General features: G+C 48.3%; 1 protein-coding gene across 4 annotated transcripts in view; it reads right to left on the reverse strand.

Annotated features, from left to right (window-relative positions):
* Nucleotides 1-98: 98 nt before the first annotated feature.
* The window catches only part of dbn1 (drebrin 1), a 64,654-nt gene continuing 41,328 nt past the window's right edge, over nt 99-23,424 (reverse strand). The window contains exons 2-15 of one of the 4 annotated variants that reach the window (XM_018728538.2): nt 19,017-19,072; nt 17,919-18,031; nt 16,225-16,314; nt 14,620-14,766; nt 13,529-13,606; nt 13,011-13,162; nt 12,838-12,895; nt 10,337-10,390; nt 9,895-10,009; nt 8,919-9,035; nt 4,031-4,144; nt 3,236-3,759; nt 2,426-2,531; nt 99-2,228 (exon numbers count right to left, since the gene is read on the reverse strand). In XM_018728538.2, the coding sequence (XP_018584054.1) occupies nt 2,176-2,228; nt 2,426-2,531; nt 3,236-3,759; nt 4,031-4,144; nt 8,919-9,035; nt 9,895-10,009; nt 10,337-10,390; nt 12,838-12,895; nt 13,011-13,162; nt 13,529-13,606; nt 14,620-14,766; nt 16,225-16,314; nt 17,919-18,031; nt 19,017-19,072 (1,777 nt within the window). In that variant the 3' untranslated portion in view covers nt 99-2,175. The remainder of the gene's footprint in view (nt 2,229-2,425; nt 2,532-3,235; nt 3,760-4,030; nt 4,145-8,918; nt 9,036-9,894; nt 10,010-10,336; nt 10,391-12,837; nt 12,896-13,010; nt 13,163-13,528; nt 13,607-14,619; nt 14,767-16,224; nt 16,315-17,918; nt 18,032-19,016; nt 19,073-23,424) is intronic. The other 3 variants (XM_018728539.2, XM_018728540.2, XM_018728541.2) reach the window with 3 other exon arrangements.

Genomic DNA, 23,424 nt, shown 5'->3' on the forward strand with positions numbered 1-23,424 from the left:
ATTAATGTAATAAATTAGGCCAAATTTCTTTGGATTCGTCCACTGGTAAAAAGCAAAATTCCAGACAGGAAGAGCAGCACTGCAAGACATTCTGAAAGTTTTTTTTTTTTAAAGTCTTTATTAACATACATGAGTACAGAGCATGTCACAAAAAAAGTCTTGTGCTTGTTTCAAAAAAGGGAGCTGGTGAGAAGCGGACGGAAACCAAGGTAGGAGATAGAAAAAAAAAAAAAGAAAGGAAGATATGGAAAGGCTCGCTGTGGGACAGGTGGGACGGGACAGGTGGGAGCCTCCTAGCAGTGAGACGGGGACAGAGCGTAATAGACACTACTGTGGAGTTTCAGGGTGGAGACAAGTGGGCTGAGGGTTATTGTTAAAGATGCAGGTCGACTCGAACGGCGTGGCCCTGGACTCCGTGGCGAAAAAAAGGAAAATCACAGAAAGTCACTAATTCCCAAAAAAAATCTCTGCACTTGAAAAAGTTCAAAAAATATCTCACTCAGTCTGACAGCACACCTCTGGTTGTATAATTCCAGGATACGATTATAAATAACACCAGCATTAATTATGAGCGCTTAATTAGTTTTCCTAGAATCACGGTTATTTACACTGCTATACTACATAGGTTAGTCTTATTGCTTGCTATTGATTGCTTGCTAAGGCCCATCTGCATTCAGGCTCTCGCTCGAGGCGCTGCGCCAGGTTCGCGTCTTCTCGCGGGCCGCGACCAGTCTGGGAAGATGGCAAACCTGCAAGGCGCATTTGCGTTTTCGACGACGAGTCCGTGTCCATCTTTTTTTTTTTTGACTTGTTCTTTTTCCCCACATTTCACACACAAAGTCTTGAGTTTCCGCAGTCTTAACAGTTTCTGCCAAGTGGTTTTTATCTTTTTCACCTGTGTTGACATTGAACAGAAATTGGCGCGAAGGTAAAACTATGAGAGCAGATGCAGATGGGGAAAAACGTGGTAAATTAACTGCTATGTCACCTCTCGGAAAGAGTCAAAATATGGCCTGTAATACCGGAAAAGGACAGCAGCGTTAACACTGCAGTCCGACACGATACTTTTATTAGTTTTAGCGGGAGTCGCTCCGTGATCGCAAGAAGACGGGCTCTGTGCGAAAAAGTAGCGCCTTTCTGGAAGCCCTGCTTTCTTTTCTTCCCAGGATCCGCTCCAGTAAATGCTCGAGTGTGCCACCGATGCCCAGCCACACGTGAACGCAAGCCAAAGCCAACCAAACTCATGTGGCGGCGCCCGAGTCGAACCCTCGCCGTCCGGGTCTTCGAGACGAGACAGAGCTACAGGAATGAAAGCCGAATCGCGAATCGTGAACGCGGCTTCTCTACTCGAAACTCTACGCACTGGAACGCACATGGAATAGTATTGCAGGAAAAGCGCACGTATCCTCCGAACATCCCGACTAGGCGACTAGCGATACTGCCGCTGATACAACGCCACAATATCTAGGATACAATGTTTCACTGCACACGTAATAGAGAAGCAACGCGGTGCCGAACTCGTCTTCCCCTCCGTTCTTCCCGGGTGTCGTACGGTCCACGATTGTGAAACCTCGGGGTCTCCGTGCACCGGCAGAGTCGTCGCTTCCTCCGAAGGCCGTGCCCCCTCTCCCCCCTCCCTTGAGTTCCTGAGCCGGAAGAAAGGCGCTCGGCCTTTAGAACCCCGGGCTGAATGCTATGGAAAAATCGTGATCAAACAGCGGAGCGTCACGCAGATCTTCCTCCAGCACAAGGAATAGCGGCAGCTTTTTCCCATGGAGGGGAAATGGGGTCTTTAGGGTGCGAAAGAAGCCACTTCACCCTTCAGGTGTGTACGCCGCACGAGGGGATCTGCTCCGAACCGGTGAAAAAGGAGAGTCCAGAGTTCTGGCCCGCTGCGGGACAGGAAGCTCCACCGGCTAAGAGGTGCCAACCGGCCCGCTGAGCGACAGCCCCTGCCGACTTCCCCGTGAGGAAACTACGGAGAGGCATCTCGAGGAGCCCGCAAGCTCATTTGCATCTTTAACAATAACCCAACTCCTTTCAGCGGTTCACTTCCTTTTCTGAACATTTGACATTTTGTTTTTCTTTGTTTAAATGCAAGACTAATTAATTATTAAACAGTTAGTTTCTTCGACACGAGTCTCTTCTACCTCCCTCTTCCGCTCGGCCGCGCCGTTAGTCGTCGTCCTCCAGTACGGGATCCGTGTCCCAGCATGTGATGTCAATCTCTGAAGGCGTGTCACAAATATATCATTCTGCTTAGTTGGCACATACTTCCTGTCCATTCAACATTCGACGTGTTGCACAAGACCGAAACAACTCGGATTACGCAACCATGAATAACTGTGTGAGACTTGGATCGGCTCTAGTTTTTCTAGCAATAGCAGTAGAGACACAAACCCACTGCCTTAATGTCAACTCTTACCTGGAGGTTTGTTATAAAACACCGGCGTCGGAGTCACCTTCGCCGAACACTCTTCTGATTGGCCGAACTCCTCCTCCTGCGATTGGCTGAAGTAGCCCTCGCTCGCCTGGGGCAAAGCAAACGGACAGCATATTCTGAACAGCAGCATCCGGTACAAACACTGGCCGCGCTGCCTTGGCAACCGCGCTGCCCCCGGTCTCCCGTAGCAACCCATCACTCCGCCTCTCGCAGTGAGACGAGCGCATCGGCGCATTACCGATACGTCACTTCCTCCTCCGCTTTGCCAGGCAAGCAAGAAAATGTGCTGACGCTTTGCATACGAGGAAAGTTACGGTGCTGCGGCTGCCATCTAGTGGGACAGGAGCGAAATGTCCCTTGAGCGATAAGCGCCCAACGATGTATTTACTTCACAGTCGGTGCTCGACTTACGACGGACTCCATCGTAAGCTGCACATCCCGTTATACTGTGCTGTATACACCATAAAGATATATTGATAGTTAACAGGCATGTTTCCGAACCTGCAACTTCCCAGTCTAAATCCAGATCTGGTAGTGTAGAGGTTAGAACCGCTGCTTTTAGAACCAAATGTCGCAGGTTCAAATGCCAGCTATAGTACCTTCGAGCGAGGTATCTACCCTAGTACCATAACTTACTCCAGTGAAATTACCCAGCTGTATAAATGTGTAAATAACTAAGTAGCACAACACTTACAATTAAAAGCATCAGCTACATTAATTAACATAAATCTGACCACTGTGCCACCTGCTACACAGGAGCCCCAGGGAACTATGGGACAGCTGGCCACTGACCTGGGTGCCCTCTTTGAGCAGAGCATCTCCGTTGGTCATGAGCAGCTGGCCATCATCCAGCTCCTGGCTGTCCGAGCCGGAGGCCTGCAGCAGGGCGTGCTGGTAGCTGAGGGTCATCTCATGAGGTCCAGCCAGGTCCACTCTGCAGGATGGGTCCTCCTGACAGAAGGAGCTGGGGGGCTCGGGCAGCTCGTCGAAGCAGAGGAGGGGCTGCGGGAGGGCGGGGCTCACGTCCGCAGGGCAAGCCTCCACGGGGTCCCCCATCAGGTCCATCAATTGGGTGGCCTGGGAGGGGGCAGTGGCGGGGGCAGGGCCCGATGACTCCCATAGGTCTAGCAGGCTGTCCGTCTCCTGCTGGGGCGGGGCGTCGGGCTGCGCGTCAAAGTGCGAGAGATCGCGGGCCTCGGCGACGGGCGGGGATGGGGAGGAGGGCATGTCTCTAGCCTGGGGGGCCACGCTTTGGGTTGGCTTGGCGGGGGTTGACTCCTGAATCGGGGCGTGCTGCTCGGGCTCAGGTTCGGGGTCTGGTGGGGGGCAGAAGGAGAGGCATTAGCAGGAGTCTCAATGACTACTGTAGTACAGTCACACGGTCCTCTGGTCACAGTCCTGCTTGGCCATCAAAGCCCTTAATTGCACTGCCGATAAACAACCTGAAAGCAGTGCACTTTCATCAATGTCATGAAACCTTTCAGTGGTTCAACCGCTATTAGAACTTTTCCCGAAAAGTATCAAAAGCAGCAGCCATACATCCACCCACGAGCGGCAGTGGTGGTGGTGGTGGTGGTTTCAGCTCACCCCACTCATTGGGATAGTCGTCCTCCTCCTGGATGGGCGTGGTCACAATGGTGGGGATGGTGGAGGGGCCGAGGGTGTCCGCTCTGCGCTCCGAGCTCCCTTCGGTCAGGTCATCTGGGAGGGAGGGGAGAGGGAGATGTCACGCCCTGGCTACTCACAGACCACACCCACCAGGTGACAAATGAAGCGCCAAGGTCGCGGGAGCTGGGCCGGACATGTGGCTTTCCCCCTCTGTTCCCTCCCAGCCCCGCTCCAGTCCAGCTCTCCTTCGAACCGCCACCTGAGGGGAAAGGGAGCCAGGGCAGGCAAGGTGTCTCACCTCTGAGCTGCAGACCACCAAGACCCCCCACCAACATAAGTCGTGACAGTGACACCTCCAGCATGCAGCCACCACTGAGTGCAAGCATCAAGGGTGGGTGGGTGGGGGGACTGCTCTCCTTAGCCCAAACTGGCCCCATGTTCCTGCAACGTGGACAGCAGACTGCCTCCTGCTGGTGACCCTTCCAAACTACAGCGTCATCATATTTTAGAGGTATCCTGATATACGCCCATTCAAGTTAAGAGAATTTGAATTTTACGAGGAGTTTCATTTTATAGCGCTGCTCTGTTTTCCAAGGCATTTCTTTGCTTTTAAGAGGATGGAATTTGGATTTTGAGCTCCTACCAAGAGCTGAGTGTCGCGAGAGCAGAGCCACCACGAGCTCTTCTTCCCTGTCATAGTTGGGTTTGCGCTGCGTTAAGATCTCAACCTCCATCAGCCCCGAGCGCTACTTTCACCTGTTATAATGTCAGTGATCATGGTCCTGTTTGGACTCTCCAAACCACGTCCACTTGTCCACCGAGCGTCGCTTCGTCCTCATTCATTTCTTTCATCTTTAATCTTCTGATTAAAGATTGAATTAGTGCATAAACACTGACTGTCATAAGTACGTAGATTTAGTCTGTGTTAAGTGTACAGTACATATCAGCTATAAAATTATGTACTGTACACTTAAGGAGGGTCATACAGTATTACAGAGTAACTGATGATGGGAATGAAGGGATTGCATCTATGCTCTGTTATGACACTCTTCTCAAAGATGATTTGCAATGAGAGGCTTGGTCAGGTCACTCTTAATTATTTATCCAATAATGCTTCTGGGTAATTTCTATTGTATTAGTTCAGGGTAAATTCCTTGATCAAGGCTGTTACAGTGGAAACGGGATTCAAAGCTGGGTCTTTCAAGCGGATGCGACAGCTGTAATTGCTGCCATTTGCTCTCCGCTAACAAACTCTGTAGATGTGTGTGTGTGTGTGTGTGTGTGTGTGTGTGTGTGTGTGTGTGTGTGTGTGAGAGAGAGAGCAACTCACAGAAAGCATCTGCTTAGGAAAGACTTTGTAGTGTAGAAAGCGGCTCGGTGTGTCATGCCACGAAGAGGAATGTGGGTGGGCAGGGAGCAAATGTTCAAATTACGGCCATTTATTACACTGGTCATCCAAAAGGATTTGGACACAGATCACAGTCAGAGGGACGCACAAAAATGTGTGTATTGTTCTGAAACACACTGGTGACCACAAAAGACAGAAAAGGGGAGAGAGAGAGAGAGAGAGAGAGAGGGAGAGAGGGAGAAGGCCACAGACATAACAGCACCAGGAACTGGAGCCACAGACACACACAGCAATAAATGGCTTTAGTCACCAGATGCACGTTCAGCCTGTGTTGTGCTTGGGTAGGACTGCCACGCTCATCAGTGCGCCACCGCACCACCACCCAGTATCAACAACCCCCCAGTCACATTGTGGGACCACACAGGAGTCTTGGCAGCGAACACACATAAATAATTTGCCATAAATTATTTACGCGGGATGGAATCAACCACCATTTAGTCACCATTCAGCTCCATGACCACTGCACCACCTGCTGAGCTCTGACTCATAAAATACCAAGGGGGAACTTTTGTGAAGATGGGGGGATGGAGGCTGTGGCAACCCTTCCCCTAGACCAAGGCTGAGCTCCGGTCACAGAACACGATGACGGAGCGGGCTTCATGAGGGGCATGTATACGACACACGGGCGGGCAGAAGAGCGAACTCACAGGTTCGATGGAGGCAGGGGGGCGCGGGAGGAGTGAGGTCGCCGCCCGTCAAGAGGAAGCGTGAGGACAGAGAAAGGCGCTTAGTCGGCGGAGGGATGTTCGCAAGGCAAGTTCGTAACCCATCCACCCCTGGAGCTCCACACTGCCCCACGTCAGACGTGCAGGAAGAACTTCTCACACAATCACACCATCTCACATTTAATAGGCAGGAACGTGAAAGACTGGTGGGTGGAAGAAGTGTCAAACCACAGGTCAGTTACAGGGCTGTGAGAAGGTATTTGCCATTTTCGTTTCGATTCAGATTTTTTACGCATTAATCAGATCTCTGCCAGTTCTAGGATAACATGAATGGAGTCGGAGAGAGACAAGGTGACAACAGCATGGTTTTTATATCACTTCCTTGGTGTAATAAAACGCACCGATCACAAACGTGAAAAAGTAAGTCAGTAACTGTTGTGTCACCTTTAGCTGCAATGACTGCAACTAAATACTTCCAGTAGCTGTTGATCAGGGTCTCACATCGTTGTGGAGGATTTCTAGCTGACCCCTCCCTGCAGAGATGCTTGAGCTCAGCAACATGCACAGATTTTTGAAAATGAATAGCTCTTTTCTGGTGCTGACAGAACAACAACTTTTTTAAGTCATTGTGTAACTTTAATTTTGTTTACTTTTTCAGGCATTCTGATGCTGACTTGAATATTTGGTATCGTCCCACTGCATGACCATATTATATTATATTACCATTAAACATTATTGCTGCACTTTTAATTATTTTTGCATATAGTGACTGTTTTCTATATTTTTATTCTCTTGTCCTTTGCTGTCTTGTATATTGTTATTATCTTTTGTTCACGTGCGGCACCGAGCAACAAATTCCAGTACGCTATATACTGGTCATAAAGGGTTCTGAGCTCTACGTTCCTACCCAGCTTCACTTCAGCTTTAACTTGTGCACTGATGGCTTGACATTCTCCTGTTAGAATTTTCTGATACAAAGAGGAATTCATTATTCCTTCAATAACAGCAAAGAGCTGAGGCCCTGTAGCAGCAAAACATCCCCACACAATCACACTGCCACCACCACAGTAGACTGCACAATAGAAGCTTCTTACTCTGAATTGGAGTAATTGGCTTTTGCCAGATGAAACTGGGTCTCTGTAGAACATTCCAGAAGTCTTATGAAACATCCAGGTGCTTTTTAGTGAACTGCAGACAAAATGTCATGTTCTTGAGATTTCATAAGCAGTGGTTTCCACCTTGCCACCCTCCCATGTATCCCATTTTTGCAATGTCTTTCTTATTGAGACTCATGACCACTGACCCGAGAAGGTTCTTTCTGAGATCACAAATGACTTGACTGAGGAGAGGTTTTGGCAGCTGGATGTTTCAGAACAGCTGCTCCTTGGCAGATTCATCACTGTTGTAGCTTTCTCCATTTGATGACCACAGCTCTAACAGTGGTTTGGTGGAAGTTTAGTGCCTTACAAACAGTTGTGTAACCCTGTCCAGAGCAAGAGGCTTCAGCAGCTTTTCTGCTTTTCTCTTCTTCAAACACTTCCTTTAACTGCAGCCCAATGAATATATGAATCTCTGCTTTCCAACTCAACTTCTGCTTGGTAAGGGTGTAACCAGTTGAAAAAAGATCACAAGAGGTATTAAATCTCAGCCTAACTATGAACTATTCTTCACTGAATTACAGTTTTTCCTTCCTTCTTTTTAGAAAATCTCTTCTAACAAGAAAGGGTTAACATCCCTTAATTTATTTATTTGCTTGTTTGACTGTTTGCTCTGTTTAGTTTTGCACATGTCCATGTATTCCCCATTTGTGGCTTGTTGGCTGTTGTTATTATACTGTTGTATTTCGTAATTGTGCTTAATATGTCTGTTAATAATGTTTGTTCACAAATTTAAAAAAACTAGTTGAACATTATATTGGACAGGCGTGACTCTAATTACATCTTTAGTTACACTGATTAAAGTTAACACCCAAGATTGCAAATTCCATTAACTTCCACACCATGAAAATGACATAAAACACACACATTTTCTGAACCGTTCGTCCCATACGGGGTCGCGGGGAACTGGAGCCTACCCGGCAACACAGGGCATAAGGACGGAGGGGGAGGGGACACACGCAGGACGGGACACCAGTCCGTCGCAAGGCACCCCAAGCGGGACTCGAACCCCAGACCCACTGGAGAGCAGGACCCGGTCCAACCCACTGCGCCACCGCGCCCCCTCTGACATAAAACAATGTTGTGTCATTTTTTCTCTCTCAGGCCCCATTCATATACTACTAGAACTGACAAAAACACCTGGTCAAAATGAATGAATAAAAGCTTCCGAAATAGAGAAACTTGCAAAACGAGCAAATGTATTTTCCACAGCACTGTAGTTACCTGTGTGTTACTAACTTAGTAGGATGTCGGTAGCGGTGGGTGAGAAGGGCCCTGGCTTTCCGTATCCCCAGAGGACCTACGCTCAACCCATGATGACATCCCATGGCAGCTCACATGTAGAGAGCATTGGTTTCATCACATACTGTCATCACAAAGGATGCTGGGAGATTGGGAGGAATCATGGAGCAAGCCTGGATACAGAACACCACCATATGGCTAATTCAAACGTATTTAAAAATGTTGGGGATGGGACTCCAGAGAGAGCCCTGTGGAACGCCTACATGGAGCATGTGAGAGCTGGTTTAGCTGAAGCTCATGAGGCCATTGAGGGGGGTGGTTGAAACTTCGGCGGTGGCAACTTGGAAGCCCTCATACACCCACTTCCTGCCAGGAGAGGGAGCCCCAGTACCTACCAGGTGGCCCTGGCTGTGACCAGAAGTGAGGTGGACCAGGCGACACCGGCAGGGTGCGCGTGGGGGGCGGGATCGGCTCGACAGGCTGCTGCTTCAAGAATGGACTGTCCAAGCGGCCTGGCGGACAGGAGACAGGGCCCCCAGGGCAGGACACGCACACACACACACGCACGCATGCACGCACACACACACCCACATACACACACAAACACACACAAAGATGGAGGATGAGGTAGGACGAGGAAGAGCAACAAAGGGAAACACAAAGAGGGAAACGGAGAGACAGGTGGGGGGGGAGGCAGAGTCAAGATAAGAACGACCAGGAGGGCGGTTAAAGCAGCGGAGCAAAGCAGTGTGTCTCCGCAAATTCATTAGTGTGGACTGAAAGCAGCAAGAGAGCAGAAATGGAGAAGGAAGAGCAGAATAAGATGGAATTAGGCAAAAGAGAAGAAAATGGAGAGAGACACGGAGGTCACGGAGAGAAGAGAGCAGTCAGACTGGACCTGTGTGACACGGCAGGTCTGCAGCGCAATAGCGGTCCACGTTTCTTTGACCGTCTTGTTTCCTCAGTGCCTAGAGCCCATGTCCACTGTGGCTCCTGAATTTCCCAAGGTCACTTTATGCAAGAAATCTCTGGTCCTCTAGGCTTTGGAATGGTGAGTAGTTGGCTCCAAGCAGAGCTGCTGTTATTACTCTGACCCCCATGCTCAGCGAGTGTCCCACCTTCTCCTTCACCAAGGAGGAGGAGCACTCACCAATCTCCTTCTGGGGCCTTCTGATGGACATCCGTCGCAGAGACCAGTAAAGACCAGTGAGCAATAACTGTTCACAACTGAGACTGCACATTTCCACAGTTATGGTTTTCTGGTCTCCTTGCTGTCCACCACTGTTGATCACAGTAGCGCAAGGAGGAGCCACCTCCCCCCAGAGTTGACCTGGGCACCCCTTAGAGTCCCCCATCCCCCTGGCACCTTACCGGTCCTGTGGGTGGAGATGGGCGAGCTTTCGAGTCCGCTGGAAATGGCCTTCTCCTTCTGTCTGAAGAACTCCCGCGGGTTGTCGGTGCGTTGAGCGATGATGGCTGCCGCCTCCTGCGGAGACGCGGCATTAGTCTCGGGAAAGCGCACACACAAACACGCAGTCTCTCTCTCTCTCACACGGAGCCCAGAGAGTCCCACTGACACACTTCCAGGATCAGCGCTCAGAGAGCCCACCAGGAGGCGGGCTCAAGGAGCACCCACAGTAGCACACTGACCTTAATCCAAAAAATAACACAACAACTTCCATTTTTAGACAATGGAGCACCAAGGCCCTGCTGCTGACTCAGCAAATCCCAGCAGGTAAAAAGGAACAATAAAAAAGTGTATTTACTGTGGGCCTCCAGTGCCCCCTTGTGGAAGGTATGCAGAACAACCCACCTCCACTTCCGACTCTCTCTTGTCTTGAGCGCTATCCTCGTAACTGGGCTCTGTCTATAGAGAGAGGAGAAGAGACAATGTCAGCAGCGGGCAGAAAACAATTAATCTCACCTATCAACCTAATTGGCCACCTAAAAATTACACTGAATATTGGGTCCTCGACTTACGAATACAACTGATACAGGACATCTATTCGTAACTCGATTTGTTCATAACTCTAAAGTAATTTTTATCACCAAGTCACAATCGATAATGATACACACATCCTTCCGCATATTAATGGGTTAGGCTGTGAAAAAGATTCAAAGGAAATAAAAAATGCTTCCGTGACACATCCATCCATCTATTTTCAATAGCCCCTCGTTCAGTGCAGGGCCACAGAGCTCTACTGTATCCTGGAAGCGTACGGCATCAGGCAGGGTATACATGACACAACACAGACGTGATGCTGGTACACCTCAGGGTAATGCTTTTACTATTTTTTATTGACATCAAATTGAATAAAAATTAAACCTTGTTTTAAGTTACTGAAAATAAAATTGTCTTTTTCACAACCATCTATTCAATTCTGTTGTCCAATGTTCATCAGCTTCAGGCCATTTTAAACTTTAATTTGTCATCTATGCTGTCAGTTAAGCTTTAATAAAAAAGATTTGTTTTATTTACGGGTAAGGTAACTGACGGGTTATATTCATTTAGGGAGAAGGCTCTTGACAAACCTTGTGTATAGCTCTGTTAAATAAAAATACTATGTGAGACTTTTCATTTCAACATATTCATTAACTTTGAACGACATTAAAATTTAAAATAACTGAAAACAAAAAAAAAAAAAACTTTGTCTACACAAACCCCTGTTGACATTCATCCCATAAACATGAGCACATTTGTCCTCTTGTTGTTATTGATCACTAATACTTAAAACTGTACACTGAAAAACTTTCAAGCACTGTGGAAGAATGTGTTTCACTACCACCTAATGGTGGCACATGCAAATGCAGGTCATTTCTGCTGCACAAAAATCAGGAATTTTACATTTATTTAGCAGACAATTTTCTCCCATGTGACTTCCAATGAACTCTGTGTAGTGTTATCAATCCACACACCTTATTCACCATGGTGACTTACACTGCTAGATACACTACTTACAAGGGAGTCACTCATCCACACATCAGTGGAACACACTCTGTCACTTACACACTATGGGGGAACCTGATCAGTATGTCTTTAGACTATGGGAGGAAACCAGAGCACCCTGAGGAAACCCACACAGACACATGGAGAACATACAAACTCTACACACACTGAGTAAGGATTGAACCCATGTCCTTTCACACACCCCCAGGTGTTCTGAGACAGCAGCACTACTCGCTGTGCTACCATGCTGCCTGCACCAGCACCACACAGTGACAACCACTGTGCCAAAATTTTACAAAATAAAATAGCAAAGAAAATGTAATTGACAATGATTAAACTGAGGAAGGTTTGCATCTTTGAAAATGCATAACTCGAATGTTTGTAACATGAGATACCAGTGTATCGCATTTGAGTTTGCACTGATTTTTTTCATGAGAATCTTCAATAAAAGTTGCATTAAATTGCCTAACTATACCGAATGTGTGTGTATGAGCTTTGTTTATGTGCTGTGACAACAGCACTGATTTTTCACTCGGAGGGAAGTGATGATGTCAGGGGTTTTTCCTTCCTCTTTCAGGTTGCATGGGGAAACACAGATGGACAGAGCGTGTGGCTCAGTAAGAGGCAGGATTCACCCAAGTAAATAAAGAGCAAAAGGGATTTCGAAATGTTGCTTTGCTCATATGGAGGCGTTCTGATTTCACGCACGTACCAATGTATAAGTGCTGGGTATATTTACTTGAGCAGCTCTGGGAAAGAACACAGGATCCTCTTTTACAAATGCCTGAGTAACAAGTTTCCGAATGTAAAAACGTTTTTCAGTTTATTTGTATTTTTTTTTTTTTTTTACACCTGTGCTTCTGAGTGTCAGTGATCAATAACATCATGAGAAACATTGTGCATGATTATGGAATGAATCTGCCAGAAAATCTTCACTGAATACCAATGAATGTGTTGCACTCACGTGTTTAATGTAAGTCAATGTGAATGCAAATAGTAAAAAGTCTTACGAAGTATTTTTCTTTATTTGAGCTAAATTCAGAATTTAATGTACGAATAAATGGGGGAATGTGTGCATTATTAACCCTTCACTGACTGTGACTTGAGGGTAAAAGTCACTTTGGATATACAAACTATATTCAACTCTAATGTGTTGGTCACAGGTGCTCAAGCAGCAAAGGGGAATAGTGTCACTGCGTGAGAAGAGCACTCTATAAAAATACATTGAATTGAAAAAACTGAATAGGAGCTGAACCAACATCCCTCCTGTCTGTGTCCTTAAGCACTATACTACCAGCTACCCTTAGACCCAAAACTAAATGTAAAGCAGTTGAAGAACAATAATAAAAATCATAATTTTCCCTCACGGTAAGGGTCTGCTGTCTGGATCTCTCTCTGGCCTCCTCTTCCTCTTGCATCTTCTTCCTGCGTGGACACACACACGCGCACACGCGGATAAGAGGGCACATTTATACAACATGGACGGTGCCGGTAGGGCTTGACACCACGCAGACCCCCCCCTCGGAGGGGAGGGGGTTACCTGTGCTCCTCGATCTGCCGTTCCCGCTCGCGGTACCGCCTCTCGCGCTCCTCCTGCTCCTTGCGCTCCAGCTCCATGCGCTCCTCCTCGAACCGCGCCCGCTCCTCGGCTGCCTTCTTGCGCTCCTCCTCCTTGCGCATCTCTTCTTCGCGCTGCGCGACAGGGGGCAGAGGGAGAGGCGGAGGGTGAGCCTCAGAGACAACACGTACAAAACAAAGGCCTGAAGCAGCACCACTGTGAATGACTAACCATAAATCCGAACAGGGCTAGAAGGGGGGCATCTGGGCGATCTACGGTCAATAAGATCCCGTTTTTACGCACGACTCGTTTTTGATGAGTCAGGGAAATACAGCGCTTAAGAAAACGAATCCATTGCCTCTGCCAGATAAAAAGGAGAGTGTGTCTTTCATGCTAATGGTGGTGAGGTGTATTGAATGCCGCATCGATCCCGTCTCCATTCCTGGTCCCACCCACGGGGCCCCACCCTCACGTTGACGGGCTCCGAATCGAAGGCCTACCTTGGCCTGCTCCCAGAACTCCTCTCTGTTGATTTTCTTCATTTCGATCTCGGCATTTGTCTTCTGGTATCTGGTGCCCTGCGGAGAACCAAGCGGGAGGAGCTGTGAGCCGGGGGGGGGGGGGGGGAGGGGAATTTGGCGGGGTGTATGGAGCACTGCCCCGCAACTCCTGGCTTCACACACATCCAAGATGCTGGCAGATGACAGACTGGTATAAATCCGTATGCACCTCACAATGAAGCCACCTCGTAGCAGCTAATCAGCGCCGATCACCTATGCTGCTGCAGTTATTACTGGCTATGCTTTAAAGCAGGTGCCTTCTTTGGAGGATCTGCGCTGCTCTGCTTGGACCCCATGCAGCTGTAGCACACGCTGCTTTCACTTCTCCTGCAGCAGGTCTCAGAAATGTACCATCATGCAAGCGAAGCTCAGAAAAGGAACGCGAGGAAGCGCAAATAGAGAAGCAGGACCCCACCACATGTACAGTGCAGCAGCGTTCATAGTTACCCAGGAGCCAAAGGTCTCAGGATCGGTTCCCCCGGTGAGCAAAACTGTTCCACCTTCCATTTACACTTACATTTATTCATTTAGCAGACGCCTTTCTCCAAAGCGACGCACATCTCGTAAAAAAATACCGTGTGCGCATTACATTAGGAGAAAGAGACAGTTGCAGACATGTAATTCTTAAGTACAGTTAGTTTGTTTCTTTCCGCCATATGAACCGACGTTCACCTTGCGGCACCTAACCTTCCCTTGTCCAACCTTGCAGCAAAACATTTAACTTAAACCGCTTTACGAAATAAGCGAGGGAAAGACATTCTGACCAGCTGGTACCTGAGAGGGCGCAAAAGCAAATGGTTAGTGTAGGAGGTCATGGGAAGTGCAGCACGTCATATATGGACATCAGTTCAATGCTTTCCTGGAACAGGCCCCTTTGACAATATGCCTCCCGGCGCAGAAAGCCTTTCAATATCAGTCTCGGCAGCAGAGACGTTTGGCACGAAACTCGATTTCATTTAGTCACCCTGGACAAGAGCGTCCGGAGCCAAAATATAAATGCAGCGTCTGGCGTGCGTCCCACCATCACGCACCACGTTCTCCGCCTGCTCCTCATCCCTTGTTCGCAGCCGACTGAGCACGGGGCTCGCCACTGGGGCCGTTCCATTGGTCAGCCTCTGTCCGATGGCTGCGGGATCGATGTCGTCCACGCTGCTGGCGTTGATTATGACGCTCACACCCTGCGGGGAGAGCAGCGGGGCTGTGAATCAGTTCGGGAGCCGGGTGCGTCGCTGAACCCGGGTCTGCGGGACCGGCCCTGGGAATCGAGCTAGAGGAATACAAACAGCCGAGCAAGCACTTTGTTCAGCAGAGCACACAGTTCGCTGCAGAGGACAATCACGACTCTCCATTAAATGGAGAGAATAATGAAGTGGGAGGGGCTACAGGAGTGGCCAGAAAGTTTGGGGGTGTGGCCTGAGATGAGGGAGTGGTCTGAGATGTGATCCGTGTCCTTAAGCGGAGGCCGGTGCTCTAGAAAACAGGTATGAGAAGCACGCAGCCTCAGCCCTGACGCTGGAAAAAAGTGATGTCGCACATATCGCACACACATTTCATTTGGCTTCCCAAATAATCCACAAAAATGACATAAATACATAAACCAATCTAAACAGCTTCCACACTGAAGCGTTGTGAGGCTTTTTTGAAAGTATCCCTGTTTCTTTAGAACTCAAACTATCGGGACTCGCCGCAGGAAAAATCCAGATCACAAGTAAAGGAATGCAAATCGGGCACATCTGCTAGAATTGTGTGAGCATTTTTATTAAATGCAGTATTTTAAGCCCAGCATAAAACGCAAGCACAGCAAAAAATACGTGTGAGATGCTAGTTTCTCTTCTTTTTAATTGTAGCCGTAAGAGAAAAGGTGTCGGCTGCCAAGCGCCGTCCTTAATTGCCTGTCAAACCGGCTCAATCGGCCCTGGTGAGTCGGGGCGCCCCTTAGCGTGAGCCGCACGCACTCCGCCATCTGTCTGCCGGTGCGCAAAGCTCTTGTGACTCATTCACATGGCTTTACCCGTCTCCCTCCCACACGTCCGCACCGAGCAAAGCGGACGAGCGCTCCGACAGGCGCGACACGGCAAGCGGCACATTGAGTCACAAACGCTCGGCCGCCCGCTCGCCGGGCTACGAGGCACCAGGAGGTGTCGCTGTGCACTTTTTCGGTCCCCTGTCCCCCTCCGGCAACCGCGTTCAAAGACACCCGAGAACGCGCCATGTCCAGGATGCACGTGTCCTAATCCCCGGCGCTCACCTGCGGAGGTACGCCGAGCACATCCGGCAGTCGTTTGATGGGTTCGGCCGGTCATTGTATTGCGACAACAAAGATTAATACGATTAATTAAAGCTGCCCCACTACAATTGCTGCAGCATAATCCGGGATTGAGATTTACCCCAGAGAGGTCAGGGGTCGTGCAAGGCATCACCCTGCTCTCAAAATCCCATTACTGTGTTTGCGTAGGTAACTCTGGGAGCCAAGTGTAGCCCCAAACCCCTGACCCCCTGAGTGTCTCAAGCATTATGGAAAGGTTTCATAAGGGTGTGTTGGAGGAATTAAGTTTTCAAAGCAATGGCAGCATCAGAACTGAAGAGCAGGAGGTCCAGACCCGTCACCGCACGTGGGCTGGGAGGTGGGGGGTTACCTTGGTGGCACTGACCTGGAAGAACTCTGCGATGGTGGCCACGTGGCTGGCACACGCGCACTTCCTGGCATCTGGGACGTCCTCACCAACCTGGAGGTGGAGACCGGAGTCAGGGCAGGGGAAACTGCTGGGGAGCTCCATACAGTAGAACAGAGCATTTTAAAGACAGCAGATGGCTAGCGGTTATAGACAGGGGCCCATAACCTGAAGGTTGCTGGATCGAGACCCTCTCCTTGCCGCTGTAATGCGAAGTGAGGTTCTAACCCTGAACTGATAAAGGTTCCTGCCCTGAAGTATTAAAGAACTGTGTCAGCGTGGTTAAAAAAGGAATAAATTTCAGTTTTTGGCTTAATTTTCTTCAAAAACTGAAATCGAATTCTTCACCTGTATATTTTCAGTTAAGCCACCCAAGCAAAGTATCGACTCAACAAAGGCACAACTGCACGGCCCTTCCTGTATTTCACACACGAATTCAACTGCTTGAACAACATGCGCCTCTTACTACAACGTCCCTTCCGCACGCAGCCCAAATTGTCGGAAGCCGTAAACAAGAGCTCGGCACAACGGCTCATATAATTGCGTATCGCTGAGAGTTAGAGAAACGCGGAGCGAGCAAACCGGCTTTTAGCAATTTTCCTTGATACGAGCGTGCGTTATTATTTCGGATCACAGTGGTTCAGTTAATGTTAGCCCCGGCTGCCAACAGCAACATTAATTGCTCGGTTTAAAACAATGTGTCGACTGCCGAGAAGCATCAGTGTCCTTTTTCACAAATTAATGCCATTAGTGAAAGTTAATTACCGGTAGCATTAAAGCTAGAGTAACGCTGCTTCTTTTGTGCCGTGCGCAGTGTTTTCCCGCTTTGTGAGCTCCGGCAGAAAGGTGAAATCGTGGACTCGAGATGTAACCGGCGCTGATTCGGGGAGCAGGCGCGGTAACGCACCCCAATTTTATGGATCGCGGAGCAAAAGAATCACCTCAAGGTGATAACAGGTTTAATAGCAGCATCTTTAACAGTTTTCAGCTTGCCCATCTGCCCATCATTCCTAGTGTGACGCTATCATTGCAGTGTTGTTTGGAAGAGCCTCGGAGAATTCCTCTCGGGAAGCGAAATAAGGCTTCCGTCTCAGTCGGCATCCCCTGCTTTTTCATTTAGCTGACGCTTTTCTCCAAAGCGGCTTACAATGTTTTACCAATTTATACCGCTGGGTATTTTTGCTGTATCAGTTCAGGGTAAGTACCTTGATCGAGCAGACTACAGCAGGAGGTGGGATTCCAAGATCGCGACTTTAAGTGCAAGGTAGTGACTCTAAGCACTATGCCACCTGCTGCCCCTTGGATCCAGCTCATGTGAGCAAGATACACACACGCACACATTTTCTGAACCGCTCGTCCCATACGGGGTCGCGGGGAACCGGAGCCTACCCGGCAACACAGGGCGTAAGACCGGAGGGGAAGGGGACACACCCAGGACGGGACGCCAGTCTGTCGCAAGGCACCCCAAGCGGGACTCGAACCCCAGACCCACCGGAAAGCAGGACCCGGTCCAACCCACTGCGCCACCGCGCCACCGCGCCCCCCGTGAGCAAGATAAGCAACTGAAATTCAGTGCACCAGGAGTTAATCAGTCAATTTTGCTGTGACTGGATGGGAGCGTTGGCTGCGAATGATTGGCAGGAGCACCGGCCGCTCACCCAGTTGATGAGGACGTAGCGCGGCAGCGTGGCAGTGGGTTCCTTCAGGCTACAGAAGCCGTACATGATGCAGCTGCTGTCGAAAGTGGCCGAGACCTCCTGCAGGCCACCCTCTGGAAACAAGAGGAAAGCATTATAGAAGCCAACCCCCCCCCCAGCCCCGGAGCGCTCTTTATCCCCCTGGAGGAGAACAAAGAACATGGTGGGCGGCAGGCGACAAATCGGAGCACGAGTGAGCCGCTCTGACATTCTGCTGACTGCACGCTGCTGGAGGATTTAAGTCGGGCATAGACATAAAAGCCACCATCAGGAAGGGCCTTTGGCTCGGCAAGTGCTAGATGTGCAGGTTAGCAGAAGTGAAACTGCAAAAGTGACACATCTACAAACTGTTTTAACCCCATCGGTTGTCTGGAGTCAGGAAATCTTTTCTCCAGTTTTCCTCATCTGGATTTTTTAAAATATTATTACGACTGGAAAAACGTTTTCTTTAAAGGGCTCCGTGAAAAACCACTCGAAAGAATGTGCTTTTAAACAAATGCGATGCGCCGACTGGCTGTACGTGATCGGAGCACAGGGCGATTTCACACTCACGCAGCAAGCTTTACCTCGAGCCTGTTTACTGTTAAAAAGTGCAATAATCACCATGACACCAGCGCATTCAAATAAATATGGGTAATAACCACTATGCGGCTAGTCATACATCACTATATTTCATTAACTTTTTTGTCAAATTGTAAAATCCCCTTTAAAAAAAAAGAAAAAAACTCATGCCTGTGCTATACAATGAGGCCAGAATCCATTGTCTGCTCAAACTTTCAGAATTTAAATGTGGTCAAAAGCACCAGCAGCTGAGTCTGTCAGCTTCATTGACGCTTTAAAGGATAATACCCACAGCTTTCACAGTTGCCAGCAGAAATGATCACAGTAATAAAACATAATTGTGAAATGACAGGGTTTTGGGCCTTTTTACTCTGCAAAAGATGCCTTCAAAAGGAGCAACACGCAGTTTAATGTACCAGGGAGGTTACAGGCTCTTTTGGCAGTTGCTATCAAAACCATAATGACACACATTAGTGAGAGAGGAATAATTTGGCCCACCTCCAGATGCTGCCAGCGTCAGATCATTGCTGTCACCTTCATATGTGTATAAGGCCCTGTGGGGGAAAGATATAACCCATTAAGTAAGCACAACCAAAGGTGTTTGACACCTTTTTAAGACACATACCATTCTACAATCAAAAAAATTATATATAATGGCTCATTAAAACATGTAAATTTCATATAAATATAACAACAACATCGTGCGAGCATTTTCTAATAAATTTTAAGAACAGCATAAAACGATACATATTATAAATATATAATTAATAAAAATATTCATTTTATTTTTAAGAAAAACAGTAATTGACATCTCTGCTCATTCATTCCCCTATTCAAACAGCTATGCAAACAGGATATCAGAAAAACATTAAAGCCTGTCAAGGGAAGTTGTCGGGGAAGCACAACGAGTCATTACAACTCATTTTCCTTTAATCTGTGTGCAATAATGAGCAATGTTCTCCTCTGGCCCCCAGAAGGTTATTAGCACCGAGGAAGGAAAATGTGGCATCCTTAATTAATGGACATTGTGTGACACAGTAACAACATTGTTAGCTTAATATTTTCTGACTAGCTGGTCACTTATTTCCGACAAGCATTCTACTACTTCTTCTGGGAAATTTCCATCTCAAGCACATTTTGCAGAGAGTCTGGAGACTCATGGCAGAAAAAGACACGTGCCGTAAGATGAGCTCAACCAGGAACCTCTGGATGAACTGGTCATTTTGTAGAGAAACCTGACTCTGAGCCCAAAGAGAATATGACTTCTAATAGTACAGCCTGACCATCAATAACAGCTGGAAACTTCCAGAAGAACACAACTTATTTTGTAGCAGAAGCTAGCATTACCATTAATCACAAATCTCCAACTTAAATTGTTAGTGTGAGTCAGCTTTACCATTGACTGAAAGTCTCCACCAGAACACAAGCTCATTGTCACCATCAACTCTGAGCCTGAGATAGATTACATGGTGTCTTGTAGAGGAAGCTCATGTCAACATTAACTGAGAACATCACACAGAGCATACTGGAAGGTACCTCACAGCAGAAGGCAACATTATCACTGACTGAGCACCTTAAATGGAATGTAAATGTCAACTTCAGCCAAGGATTTTCTGCAAACCATTACGTCTCATAATAGAAGCTGACATTGTCCCTGAGCGAGGGCCTCCAACCAAATGTAAGATCTCTCGTGGCATGTGCCCATATCAACTTTAACCAAGAACCCCTGGCAAAACATCAGCCAACATTACCATTGACTGAGAACCTCCAAGAAAAAGCAAGATGTCTTCTAGTTGAAGCTCATGTAAACATCAGTTGAAAAGCTCCAAAAAAAATGAGGTGTCTCATAGCGGAAGCGGACACCACCGCTGGATGAGAACCTCCAACAGAACGCGTGGTGTCTCACGGCGGAAGCTGACATCACCATCGACCGAGAACCTCCAACACAACACGAGTCACGTCGTTGCGGAAACCAACGTCACTGTTAACCGAGAACAGCAGGTCTCTAGTGCTGGCCCTCCGTGTTTAGTCTCTGCATTCGCATGCTGCCACGGCTCCAAGACGACTCATTTGTCTCCACGGTAAACAGAGTGTCGGCACAGCTTTTGTTGCCTGCAAACACAGTGGGAGAAACCTATGGAGGATCGAAATGAGCCAGAAATGCAAAGAGGGGTGCCAGCCAGTAGCGGCCTGTGACAGCCCACTCACCAGCCGGCAACAGGAAGTGGCAGCACACTAACCGGCTTGAGTTTCCCTTTTTTAAAGGAAAAACTCAAACTCCCTCCAAACCGCTGACCCTGCCAATGGCGGTACATCTTCAGCTAAGAAGGAGTTCGTAACAGAAACCGACTTGAACGTGCCGCAAGAAGGGGTCACATTGAGAAAGAGATTTGTAGGCTCACACCCTCGTGCCACTGTCCAGACTTATTTGTATTCTGCTGGTGTCCTTGGAGAGAGGAACAGGGAGGTAGGGGGTGCCAGCAGAGATGAAATACGACATGGAGGGGTGCGGAGTCATCGATGTCATGCACGGCATTTTCAGCGAGCGGGAATAATATGACAAAAGGCACCATTTTGACTGCATGCACTGTGGCAGCGGGGGATAGGGAGACTAAGAAGTGAAAAAAATTCAGCTACTGAAGCTCCAGCGCACTATCCTTCAAAGCCAGGCCTGCGGTCATAGAGCAGATCGCAATGAACCCAAGACCATCGGGGCCAAGGTGGAAAGGATGAGCAGGGTTTTTCTATAAGAGAAGGACTGTTTAATGTTGACAGCTCGTTAACGGGTAAGCGGACCGAAATGACACCCCGCCTTGCCGAGTAGAGATACGCAAACAGAGCCAAGGACTGGACCTGGGAAAGGTTGAGAAAATTAAGATCGAAACATGAAAGAGAGGGAAAGCATGATCTTGGCTATGAATGGCAGGAGTTCCTTGCTAATTGCACAATACTGTCTGATCCATCCCGAGGATGGAGTCGTAAACTCCTTGATTAAATCTTTTTTACGTCCTACGTCCAAGGTAACAAAGTGTGAGATACACCATACTACGTTACCTACAATTATTTACACCCTTATACAGCTGGGTAATTTTTACTGTGTCAGTATAGGTTAGTACCTTGACCAAGAGTACCACAGCAGGAAGAGGGAGAGAAATCTGTATTCATTATGCTACCTGCTGGGCAATATTGGCAGTAGCTTTGCATAAATGTGATATAATTCTGAGGCGGTTAAGGAAAGCCGGGGATTTATGGGGGGGTAGTTTACACTCCTCGAGAAAATTCAAAGAGGAAGACAGACTGGCTATTGTCTGTGTGTCTTCTTAACCTGGAATCCATAAAGGGTCAAAGGATGCTACATGAGACGTCGAGGCTAATGCTCCGGGTGCTAACGGTGTCTCGGGCAAATGCGAAAAATCATATCTGAAAGTAAACAGGCTCAGGCAGAAGAAAGTAGACCAGAAAAACCGCATGCTGTGAACTTCCCACGTTTTGTAAAAACCCTGAAAACAATAAAGTCTTACGAAAAGTACCCATTAGGCAGATCTTGCTTTTGCCCGCAAGAAAAACAGATCAGTCACCGTGTGCGGTAATGTTCCGGAAGAACGACACACGCGTGTCCGTCTCAGCGTACAACCGCTATTTAATGGCTCGTTATACCTGGCACAGATGGACGCCGACACAAAGAGCCCATTTGCCCTGTGGCACAACGCCGAACTCGCTCGCATTAAGTGCTGTCTACTGCATCCATAGTTTCGCTCAAGAAAAAAAAAACGTTCCTGGTTCATGCTCTTAGCCCAATTAACTATTTAAGGGACACGGAGTCATTGTGGAATGTGACACGGGCATTGAAGCGGAGCCAGATGGGAGACACACTCGTGGCTGTACGTGGGCTACCTTTCCCCCTGGGGTCGCCTTTTAGAACGGAGGTGTTCCGCAGGCAAACGACAAGTGCCTTATTTTCAGACCCGCACTCCGGTGTGTGCTTGACCTTTGGGAGGGGGCCGTGTCCTTTCACGGAAATCACTTCCATTGAGGCCTCTGCAGCACCAACTGCAGCGCTGGTCTCGCTCCCACAACCCTGCCATCCACAGGGGCATCGGACGCAAGTGCGGGAAGGGCGGTCCTCCCGTGGCGCGGTCCCTCCGATCGAACCCCTTCCCCTTCGGCCAAGGCGCAACAGAGAAGCAGCCAATGCACCAGTCTGCTCTTCAACATCCATAAAAGGGGCACGAGTTCTCTGTGATCTGCTCTTCGTTGAAATTTCTTTGCAACTTATTCACAGCAGTTATTTTATTTTTAGTTGTTTGCACAGTTGAGTATTTTTTCATGAAATGATTCGGCTTAAACAAGAGCTCAACAGCCGAGAACTCAGCGAGAAGTGAACCAGCGACCATCGCGTCCCTGTCTGCCTTTCTCCTCCTCATTCTTCTGTAATGCTTGACACAGAAAAATACGTTATTATTATAAATTCCTTCAGCTCACAGTTTTCTCTAAAGTGACTTACGATGTTAATACTGATGTACCAATTTATGCTGCAGTGTAACTTTTAACTGGAGCGATTCAAGCTAAGTACTGTGATCGAGGGCACTTCAGCAGGAGGTGGGATTCAAACCCGGGTCCTTTGAGAGCAAGGCGACAGGTCTAACTACCACACCGCCTGCTGCTGCATTACTAGTTGTAATAATCTATTCACTGAACCCCAATCCCTCTCACTAATCACTGAATCAGAGCATTTCTGCTGGACTTTCTGCTCTTTGGTACATCTTCCCACGATGTCCCTACACCCCCTTTACCCTGGGCAGGGCTCCCGCATCCACCCACCCAGTCTGCCAGCAGACATTCCTTGCACGGGGCTCACAATCCTGCTCAACAATGACCCCCCCCCCCCCCCCCCACCACCCTTTGG

The sequence above is a fragment of the Scleropages formosus genome, chromosome 14 (assembly GCF_900964775.1).
Source record: "Scleropages formosus chromosome 14, fSclFor1.1, whole genome shotgun sequence".
Classification (NCBI taxonomy): Eukaryota; Metazoa; Chordata; class Actinopteri; order Osteoglossiformes; family Osteoglossidae; genus Scleropages; species Scleropages formosus.